At 32.7% G+C, this 12,000-nt stretch overlaps 1 protein-coding gene across 1 annotated transcript; it reads left to right on the top strand.

Moving 5' to 3' along the window:
- The first annotated feature begins 6,989 nt into the window (after nucleotides 1-6,989).
- Nucleotides 6,990-11,663, top strand: LOC143066901 (uncharacterized). Its single transcript, XM_076239729.1, has 4 exons — nucleotides 6,990-7,122; nucleotides 8,122-8,235; nucleotides 9,547-9,654; nucleotides 10,678-11,663. Exons 1-4 carry the CDS (start codon nucleotides 7,075-7,077, stop codon nucleotides 11,248-11,250), a joined length of 843 nt encoding a protein of 280 aa, XP_076095844.1. The 5' UTR covers nucleotides 6,990-7,074; the 3' UTR covers nucleotides 11,251-11,663.
- The last annotated feature ends 337 nt before the right edge of the window (nucleotides 11,664-12,000 follow it).

Here is a 12,000-nt window from a genome sequence, read left to right as displayed (position 1 = left end):
AAACTCCTCATAGATAACCAGGATATGAAATGTAAATAAACTCCTCATAGATAACCAGGATATGAAATGTAAATAAACTCATCATAGATAACCAGGATATGAAATGTAAATAAACTCCTCATAGATAACCAGGATATGAAATGTAAATAAACTCATCATAGATAACCAGGATATGAAATGTAAATAAACTCCTCATAGATAACCAGGATATGAAATGTAAATAAACTCCTCATAGATAACCAGGATATGAAATATAAATAGACTCCTCATAGATAACCAGGATATGAAATATAAATAAACTCATCATAGATAACCAGGATATGAAATGTAAATAAACTCCTCATAGATAACCAGGATATGAAAGTAAATAAACTCCTCATAGATAACCAGGATATGAAATGTAAATAAACTCCTCATAGATAACCAGGATATGAAATATAAATAAACTCCTCATAGATAACCAGGATATGAAATGTAAATAAACTCCTCATAGATAACCAGGATATGAAATGTAAATAAACTCCTCATAGATAACCAGGATATGAAATGTAAATAAACTCCTCATAGATAACCAGGATATGAAATGTAAATAGACTCATCATAGATAACCAGGATATGAAATGTAAATAAACTCCTCGTAGATAACCAGGATATGAAATATAAATAAACTCCTCATAGATAACCAGGATATGAAATATAAATAAACTCCTCATAGATAACCAGGATATGAAATGTAAATAAACTCCTCATAGATAACCAGGATATGAAATGTAAATAAACTCCTCATAGATAACCAGGATATGAAATGTAAATAAACTCCTCATAGATAACCAGGATATGAAATGTAAATAGACTCATCATAGATAACCAGGATATGAAATGTAAATAAACTCCTCGTAGATAACCAGGATATGAAATATAAATAAACTCCTCATAGATAACCAGGATATGAAATGTAAATAAACTCCTCATAGATAACCAGGATTTGAAATGTAAATAAACTCCTCATAGATAACCAGGATATGAAATGTAAATAAACTCCTCATAGATAACCAGGATATGAAATGTAAATAAACTCCTCGTAGATAACCAGGGTATGAAATGTAAATAAACTCCTCATAGATAACCAGGATATGAAATGTAAATAAACTCCTCATAGATAACCAGGATATGAAATGTAAATAAACTCCTCATAGATAACCAGGATATGAAATGTAAATAAACTCCTCATAGATAACCAGGATATGAAATTGTGTATTTGCATCAGACGCTTGTTTCGTCTACAAAAGACTCATTAGACGCTCGAATCATAGAAAGTTTAAAAGGCCAATAAAAAACGAAGTTGCAGAGCAATGAGGACCAAATATTTCTTTAAGTTTTGTCAAATACAGCTAAGGCTAATCTGTGCATGGTGAAGAAAAGCCTCAGTATTTCCAAATTCGAAATTTGCAAACAGTTAATTTATAATTATCAACTTATCAATGATAATTCATGTCAGCACAGAAGTGCAGAGTACTGGGCTGGTGATAAAAACTCCACTAGCAGTGGCATCGACCCAGTGGTTGTAATAAAACTAAGATTGAAGTTTTGTATTTGCGCCAGACGTTTCGTCTACAAAAGACTCATCAGTGAGGCTCGAATCAAAGAAAGGCAAATTAAAAGGCAAAATAAACTACGAGGTTGAAGTGCATTGTGAGGACCGAAAATTCCAAAAGTTTTACAGCTAAGGTAAACTATTCGTGAGGTATATAAATACTTATAGAAATATACTAAATTTAGTCCTGGTATCTATGATGAGTTTATTTAAAACCACTGGGTCGATGCCACTGCTGGTGGAGATTTATTTCCCCGAGAGTATCACAAGCCCAGTAGTCAGCACTTTTTGTGTCATTGATATGGTTATATTTATAAATTTACTGTTTACAAATTTTTGAATTTTTTGAAATACTAAGGCTTTTCTACCTCAGGCATAGATCACCTTAGCTGTATTTGGCAAAACTTTTAGGAATTTTGGTTCTCAATGCTCTTCAACTTCGTATTTTATTTGGCCTTTTTAACTTTTTTGGATTCGAGCGTCACTGATGACTCTTTTGTAGACGAAACGCGCGTCTGGCGTATGTACTAAATTTAGTCCTGGTATCTATGATGAGTTTACAACCACTGGGTCGGTGCCACTGCTGGTGGAGATTTATTTCTCCGAGGGTATCACAAGCCCAGTAGTCAGCCCTTTTTGTGCTGACATGAATTGTCATTGATATGGTTATATTTATAAATTTACTGTTTACAAATTTTTGATTTTTTTGAAACACTAAGGCTTTTCTACCACAGGCATAGATCACCTTAGATGTATTTGGCAAAACTTTTAGGAATTTTGGTTTTCAATGCTCTTCAACTTCGTATTTTATTTGGCCTTTTTAACTTTTTGGGGTTCGAGCGTCACTGATGAGTCTTTTGTAGACGAAACGCGCGTCTTGCGTATATACTAAATTTAGTCCTGGTATCTATGATGAGTTTAATGTTATAAAATATTGCATTACTCTAATGACAGAAAATGAGAAAAGAAAATGTATCCCAAAGTTATTTGTCTTTTATTCCTTATTATAATAATAATAAATACTATGTATTCCTTGTCATAATGATAAGTAATAGTTCCTTTCACAGAAATGATCAAACGCTGAGATCATAAACTAAACATGCTGATGATTGACATTTTTTTTTATAAAAGAATATTCTGTCAGAGAAGGTCATCATAACTGTTTAAACTCTGTGTTGTTCATTCAATTTGTGCGTTTTTCACAGCCTAGAATTGTTCTACAAATGCCCGTATTCGTTGTAACATAGGACACGAGATACAATGCTGTAAAATGTGGTCCTTAACAGATCTTGTTGACCTCGGTACATGTACTATTTCGTCACCGTAATCAGATAAGGTTATTTTATCTCTATAATTAAGTCGTTTTCTGATAGCATTAGTTTGCCATACTTTCGTTGTCATCCTCGATTCGACTACATTAGACAACGAGTAATTTTAATTATAACATGGTTTTCCTTCTGTTAAATGGACATCTAATTAGAACTTCTCTGACATACATTTTGCCACTAATGGTCTGTCTTCCAGTTACAACATGAGCTTTCCCATTTTTTCCATTTCGTTCTTTTATAAAAACCACGCGACTTCGTACGAATAACGACAATGAAAAAATATGATACCTTATATATAATATCATATTGCAATGACATTATGTTATCCGTCGTATGAAAAAATATACATAATATACATCACATGAAATGGAGTAAAAACAAAATCAATAAAATATATCACATACAATTGAGTAAAAAACTGAAATAGAGCGAATTGCAGACTAATTTTAAGAACATATCAGGTTCGGGGACTATTCATTCATATGACTTTAGTTTATCATTACTTGTCGACCACGATCAAACCTACTTATGTAAAAATAAAGTGAAGGGTTCCCCTACCGAGCCTAACTTGTACTAAGATAAGTTAATGAAACTTTATTAAGACATATAACTGCTAATATTAACCACAGCAATCTGCAAGACGGTAAATTGTTATGAATTTTCCCTCAGTGATATTTAGACGAAACTACATAATTAAAAACAAAATGCATTATAATTACATAATAGGCAAATGTTAGTAAATATTTGAAAATGGAAAACATTTGATTTCTTCAATTGATTATTTTTTTATTGATCATAAGGGGACAATCCTTGATTTTCGGAGATGGGGGAGTGGGGGGATTGGATGGAGAAAGGCACTTGGGGAATCTACTCACCTAGAATATCTGATTCAAATAAAACTTGAATTTTATTCTTAGCGACCAAGAAAAAGCAGCGGGAGACAAAATGTCGAGCATTAAAACCCGTTAGTTTTAAGACAACGATTTTTTTGGAAAAACCTTCGTTAAATTTTATGAAACTTAACATGAAGCATCGTCGTGATCCCTCCCTTTCCCTTATATTTGTCGGATAAATGCTATGATATATATGCAGCAAGCATTAGCGTAGGGTGTTAAAATTTTAGTCCTGGTATCTATGATGAGTTTATTTACAACCACTGGGTCGATGTCACTGCTGGTGGAGATTTATTCCCCCGAGGGTATCACCAGCCCAGTAGTCAGCACTGTTGTGTTGACTTGAGTTATCATTGAAATGTTCATAATAATAGATTAACTGTTAACAAAAATTAGAATTTTTGGAATACTAAGGTTTTTCTACCTCAGGAATAGATTACCTTAGCTGTATATGGCATAACTTTTAGGAATTGTTAGTCCTAATTGCTCTTCAATTTCGTACTTTATTTGAACTTTTAAAATATTTTTTTATTCGAGCGTCACTGATGAGACCTTTGTAGACGAAACGCGCGTCTGGCGTAAGTGTAAAATTTCAGTCCTGGTATCTATGAGTTTATTTAGATTATTTCTAGGTTTGTTTGGTTTTTAGACATCAATAACTTTGTGAACATTCCTATTATATCTAAGCTTCATCCTAATCAAGAGGTAGCTTCATCCTAATCAAGAGGTAGCTTCATCCTAATCAAGAGGTAGCACTCTAATTTTAATCATTCACTTAATTGTTTTAAACATATATTTGAACATAGAGTCTCGCGAAACCCTTACAATGTTTTTAAATCAAAAGTCAATAACAACCGTAAGATATTAGACGTTTTCGATGATTTTTTGGAAAAATAAGAGGACACGGTATGATTGTCAATGAGACATCTTTCCATCAGATTTCAAATAAGCAAATATAAGCAATTATAGGCCACCGTACAGCCTACAACAACGAGAAATACTCATACCATATATAGTCGGCTAAAAAAGGGCCCCTCCATACGAAAATGTGAAGTAACTCAAACTAGAAAATTAACGGCCTGATTATAACAAAACAATGAAAAACAAATATGTCAGACTACCTCAGGAATATATTACCTTAGCCGTATTTGGCACAACTTTTTGGAATTTTGGATCCTCAATCCTCTTCAACTTTGTACTTGATTGGCTTTATAAATATTTTGATATGAGCGTCACTGATGAGTCTTATGTAGACGAAACGCGCGTCTGGTGTACTGAATTACAATCCTGGTACCATTGATAACTATGAACCAATAACAACCACTGCGTCTGGTGTACTGAATTACAATCCTGGTACCATTGATAACTATGAACCAATAACAACCACTGCGTCTGCTTAAATGATAATTAAGTTACAGAAACTAAGTCAATTCGGCTAAAACTGAAAACAACTTGGTACAAAATTGTTACAGGCGCAGTTGTAGTAACAATTGGATTATTAAGATCATATACTCTGGTCTGTAGTTTTTGTCCAGACTTATCCAGACTAGTTAAATAAACTCATCATAGATACCAGGACTAAATTTTTTTATATACGCCAGACGCGCGTTTCGTCTACAAAAGACTCATCAGTGACGCTCGAATCCAAAAAAGTTAAAAGGGCCAAATAAAGTACGAAGTTGAAGAGAAAGTCATACTTATATTTGAACGATTACAACAAGTTAAGATTTCTAATGTTATGTGCAAAATAAGATTGGCGTATCACATGGTTCGAATTTTGGTCTGTGTTAGTATTCCTTTTATTTATCAACCACTTAATATTGAAAATTCACAGATAAATGTTTATGTGAATGATTTTATGTTATAGTAAATGTAATGATGGACATGAACTAAATGTAAGCCTTCAAATATACATTAACTCATTGTAAATTGTTTTGCCCCTAATCAATTTATGTTTTATAACACTTAATCTGTAACAAATTATTCAACCTATGCCAACATTTTTTCATACTATTTTATACCTAAATTTTAAAATGTTGGCATAGGTTGAATGAACCGGTTATTTTGACACGAGTCCACAAAGTATATAAAGTTCGGAGAGGAACCGCTAAAAACTCTAAATTACCCATAAATCTAGCTCCATAAAGAGGTCTCGGGCACCTGTCGACCTCGCCTAAGTATGACTCCGGTCATTGTCACATTTACAAATTACATGTAAATTAGATGTAGAAGAACAAGCATTGTATACGTTTATCGTTAAGTGACTGCTTTGATACAACTATCATAAAGTCTGAAATAAACTGACCGGTTTTATTCAAGGGTAAAAACAATAAGTAAAATCACATAAATACTAATCTCTGAGGAAAAGTTAAAACGGAAAGTCCCTAATCAAATGGCAAAATCAAAAGCTCAAACACATCAAACGAATGGATAACAACTGTCATATTCCTGACTTGGGACAGGCATTTTCTTATGTAGAAAATGGTTGATTGAACCTGGATTTATAGCTAGCTAAACCTCTCACTTGTATGACAGTCGCATTAAATTCCATTGACAACGAAGCGTGAACTAGGCAAACAGACATAATAGGTGAATTTTATAATCTTAATCACAAAAAAAAAACATATATGTAACAAAGAAGCACATAATGGCATAAATTTATAAAAGTACACTTCATATATGTCAAAATTACCAAAATGCGAGACATATCTCTGTTATAACAGTTTATTGAACAAGCAAGTGAAGAAAGTATTACAATTGTAAATAATATTAACCATTATGTGGCGAGATCACATAAGTGCGCCTTCTGTAAATTAACTGTTAATTTATATCATACAAACGATAAGTACAGAACAGCTTTGACCATGATTGAAATAAAACTCTTTTTTTTTAGTCAAATTTTATCTGTAAAATGATTTATATATATTTAACAACTAAGTAATCGTCTAAAGTTGGAGGTGATTCTAAAATAGAATCCCATGATAGGATTGGTACCACAAATCTTGATAGAGTGTTTAACTAGGAGATCGACTCAATAGAATAACTATAACTTTGGTCCTGTAATAATACGCCTTATCATTTATTACTTCGGATTGATGTGTTCAATGTTTATGGCGTTTAGATACCTAAATATGACTATTATCAACACTGGAAATTAATCAACTTAAGTTAATAAAGATTGTTATTATAGCAGTCAATACACGGGTATATATATACAAGTTAAGTTGAAAGCACAAGTAAAAAAATTTAATTTCCCAAAATGAAGTATGTCTTTGGAGTTGGGCTTCTTGTATTCTTTTGTGCACTGGTAAGATTTTGTTGTTGTTGTTGTTACATTTTATATTAACCTAAAATAAATTTATGCGTATTTTTCTATTTCAAATTATTTAACAAAATAATCAGATTCTCACAGTTTTTAGAATTTGTATTATGTCGCAGACATACAACTTCGGCGAAATAGTCTTATATATACTTGTCACAAAAAGCAAAGATACACAAGTTTGAACTCAATCTTTCCAAAGAATATAATAAATAGGAAAAACTGTTAAATTATCCAATGAAAAACATTCATTTACTAAGCAAATGCATATCATTTTAAAAAAAAAAGGCTGACTTAATTTGATGATTAGTAAATACCGTGCTATCGAATTCAGCGTGCAAATTTGTTTTGCGGAATACGATGACAAAAATCGGCACTTAATTTAGAAGATGAGAATTACGTATTTAAATATCTACAGAAACATTTAATTTTTTTAGCAGACCTTGTATAACTTAGAGTTTTACGTTTAATATCGATCTTTTGAATTTTTGGGTAAAAATACAATCTTTGAAACAACAAAAAATGGTTAAAAAAAAATCACGGATTTGCTTTAAATCAACGGTTTGATTAGAAAATGATACTCTGTAGTTAAAACACACATTGGACAATTATTTACATTGGTAACAAATTACATAACATATGAAAAATACATTGCTTTTCTTTTGTTAACTATAGTAAAGAGTATATTAGTTGTGCTCGTAATACGTTGAAAATTTCTTTTCTTTAAAAATAAAATGCAAGTGCCTTTAATTGATTTGAGGAAAGTCTACCGAACAATTATTGCGTATTTTATAAGTTTCTAATAACACTTTTGTGTTACAGTTTTAAACTATCGTTTAACATTACTTGCCGCTTCAGTTTGTTTTATTTCGTCGAAATTTACTTTTTCAAATTTTGTAAACCAATTCATTTTTATTATTAAATTGAAAAGAACTTGTACTTGTATTGTTTTTAAAAAATCTGATTTATCATTAAAATATTTTTAAGGTGTTGAAGACTGAAGGGAAAAGAAAATGGCAGGTAATACCAGAAGTCCATGAGATTGATATGGTTAACCCCGTGGAACCGGAAACGCGTATCACATACAATGACGAGAATACTGTAAGTTTATACAAATATAATGACTAGAATACTGTAAGTTTATAAGGAGATGTGGTATGATTGCCAGTGAGAGACAACTATCCCCAAAGTTCAAATGAAGAAATAATTAGCTACAATATAACTTTATAACTTTCTCGTATAGTCGGCTATAAAATTTTTTACGTAATTTCACAATTATTTTTTTTCACAATAAGATACTATAAATATTTGTAAATTATAGGAGTATTCAGTTAACAATCAGATTTTTTATGGATAAGGGACAATTTATTCCTTCTTTTACAAATTTATAAATATGGCCGTTTATATACACAATTACGTCATCATAGGATTCCAAAGTAAAGTTCGTCATCGTCTGTCGACACTAAAAACCAATATGTTACAAATACTAGGGGAACCAACAATATCTCGGTCGTGACGATGCTCCCCACCCCCTCAATATAATTAGTAACATTTCAGTTGTCCCAACTGAGCGGGGTAGGTACTTCTTACTGTTTCAGAGCAACTAAGTGTACCCCGGTTCGTGCTCCCCACTCTTCAAATCACATCATGATATTGTAAATGTTCTATTCACATAGAATTAAACGATATAAAGCCTTTAAAGTTATTTACGGCAATATTATATCGAATCAGGCCTCATTTTGGTCAATAAAACGCTTTGTTATTTTGTTTCATAATAGTATGCTTAATCATTTGGCTCATAATAGAACACTTTGTTCAATTGATTCTCCGTAGAACGTGTCGTTCATTTTGGTACAAAATAGAAATCTTTGTTCGTTTGGTTCATAATAGAACGCTTTATTTATTATATACTTTATGTCATAAATTGTTTCTGCATGCAAGACATTTTCATTGAACCAATACAGAATTTTATTTAGGGACCATCTGAGTAAAACCTCCCGCTCCAGGTGCGGGATTTTAATTTTCGCTGTGTTGAAGACTTGTTGGTGGCCTTCGCCTGTTGCTTGCTCTTTGGTCGGGTTGTTTTTGTCTTTGACCTATTCTCTATTTCAATTCTCAATTTTGTAATAGGTTTAAATGTAAAAAATAGTGTATTATGTTGTAATTGATTTTCTTGCTGCACACATGCGATGTGACTGGGAGCACGATGCATGCCATCTTGAAATCCTACACAAATAGGAGGACAATGATTTGAACTTATACTTAAAAACCACTAAAAAAACCAATAAGTTAACTGTTTATTTTCTCCCTTTTTGGAGCATATGATAAAAATATTATAACATGTCATGTTTCATATCATATTTATTGTTTTCCTTTGAAATTTTGACTTTTACGATAAACATTCCATTTCAGAAAATGACGGCAATACACGATTCAGATATCGACTCTTGTTTTTTGACTGACTATGACCCCGAATGGAACCTCAGTGGTGAGGAAAAGACGAAAATTTCTAAATCAATGGTAAGTATTTTCGAACCAGCAAAAAATGACGCGTTTACCAGAATAACAACATTAGTAACAGGACGATTGGCAAAAATGAAGCAGGTTCTTGCATACTTGTAAGGACCGTTTGGCAATAAAAGAATTGGTACCTGAATGGACAATAATAAAGCAGGTATTTGCATACCTGAATGGAGCACTAAGGAAGATGTGTGTTGTATAATTTCATTCACAATAACAGTTTTTATTAACACGAACAGAATTAAACTTACGGTCGTAAATACCTTTACTTTTACAAGCTCTGATCTACTGAGGTCTGCACTAAACTTACGGTCTAAAATACCTTTACTTTTACAAGCTCTGATCTACTGAGGTCTACACTAAACTTACGGTCTAAAATACCTTTTCTTTTACAAGCTCTAGTCCACTAAGGTATGTATAAGTTGGTATACATTATTTGCTAATACTACTTAAATGCTCATGAGCTCCAAAGCCCTAAGTGTACAAAACATCGCATTGACGAGGTTCCTGGCATAGGACAGGCACAATAACATATATTTACATGACAACAAGATGAATATGTTTTCTGAAAGTTTAGAACGATTTAAGAATGTAATTAGGTGAAAAATACAAAAAAAAAGATACAGAATCTAGAATTGATTCTCTAAATCATAGGAACAAAATAAGCTAAATTATTGATAGATTATGAAGCCCTTTTTCGTCATTTTTCTATATGACAGGGCTAGCACGGACTTTTACCTTATGTTAGCATTGGTATAATTTCGGTTTATTTAAAACGAAAAATAAGAAATCTCCTTACATTTTTTTAAATGACCTTTTGTTGTCTATTTAAGTTTTATATGAAAAGAAAAATGGGTGTTTAAATATAAGGCAGAATATGTTACTATCTATCATAAAAAAAAACACACGGAGTCCAATTAGATAGTTTTGACATGTTTTAATTTATTTTTATTTCGACCTTCTGCTGGTAACAGACACACAAACAATCAGATAATTTTAAAATTATTTTTTATTTCATTTCAGCCTTCCAAAACCATCAAATCACCGATTGAATTTCAAAGATTTAAAATTAAAGTTGGTGACGTCATTTCATCAATGTGCAGACGACATAAGCTGTTCTGGATGACAAAACCGCGGATTCCTCCAAAACAAGGTCCAATAGTACCACAACCTCTCTCTCATCATATTGCTGCTCACCCAGTGCCACATCATGGCGTTCCTCATCCTGTGCCACATCATGACGTTCCTCATCCTGTGCCACATCATGGCATTCCTTACCCAGTGCCACATCATGACATTCTTCACCCAGTGCCAAATCATGGCGTTCTTCACCCAGTGCCAAATCATGGCATTCCTCACCCAGTGCCACATCATGACGTTCCTCACCCGGTGCCACACCATGGCGTTCCTCACCCTATGCCACATCATATGAACCATAAATCAGCTCCATATAAAATGGCAGTACCAGTTCCGGATACATATATCGTCCCCTCGAAAAGAGAAATAAGGAAAGATGTCGAGATTGCTCCAAACAGTGATATGGCTGATGAATATATCATTCCACCTAAACGAAAAGACTTCCGATACCAAGACTGAGGAATAAACGAAAAGACTCCCAACACTAACATTGAGGAGTAGACGAAATGGCTACCAACACCAAGACTCATTTAAAAAAGCATCTATTGTTTGAAATACATAGATTTTCATTTGCAAATAGAAATACAAGCTTTTCGGAAAATGAAAAATGTTATTGGTATAAATGTACATTGGAATAAAAATTATGCATTTGCCAGAAATCAAGCAAAAAAAAACATCATCTTCAAATGATTAAATAGCTATTGACAAAGTATAAAAACTGCTTTTGTCATATTTTATATATGTCTTTCATTCGTATACACATTTATACTAGAATATGTCTTTCATTTGCATACACTTTTTACTGTTTTCATTCACATACACCTCTATTAAATAATTTATTATATACTGGAAAATAAAAACATTGAAATTTTGTTGTTGTTGGCGTGTTTCTTTTAGATTTATGGCTATATTCAATTGAACGTTTTGTTATATGTCTGCGATGTATATTTACATGTAGTTTTTGCTGCTGTGTTGTATGTCTGCGATGTATGTTTCATGGGCGGATCCAGCCATTTGAAAAAGGGGGTCCCAACGCAGGACAAAAGGGGGGTTCCAACTATATGTCCCCATTTAAAGGCACTGAGTGGCAAAAAAAAAGGGGGTTCCAACCCCCCAGAAGCCCCCCCCCCCCCCCTGGATCCGCCCAATTAATGTCACATTGAGCTAGTGTGTCTGATTGGGTTGCTCGTCCAATTTTGTCAATATAAG

This window comes from Mytilus galloprovincialis, chromosome 3 (assembly GCF_965363235.1).
Source record: "Mytilus galloprovincialis chromosome 3, xbMytGall1.hap1.1, whole genome shotgun sequence".
Classification (NCBI taxonomy): domain Eukaryota; kingdom Metazoa; phylum Mollusca; class Bivalvia; order Mytilida; family Mytilidae; genus Mytilus; species Mytilus galloprovincialis.
The sequence above is the reverse complement of the archived record's forward strand: the minus strand, read 5'-3'. Positions and strand labels throughout refer to the sequence as shown.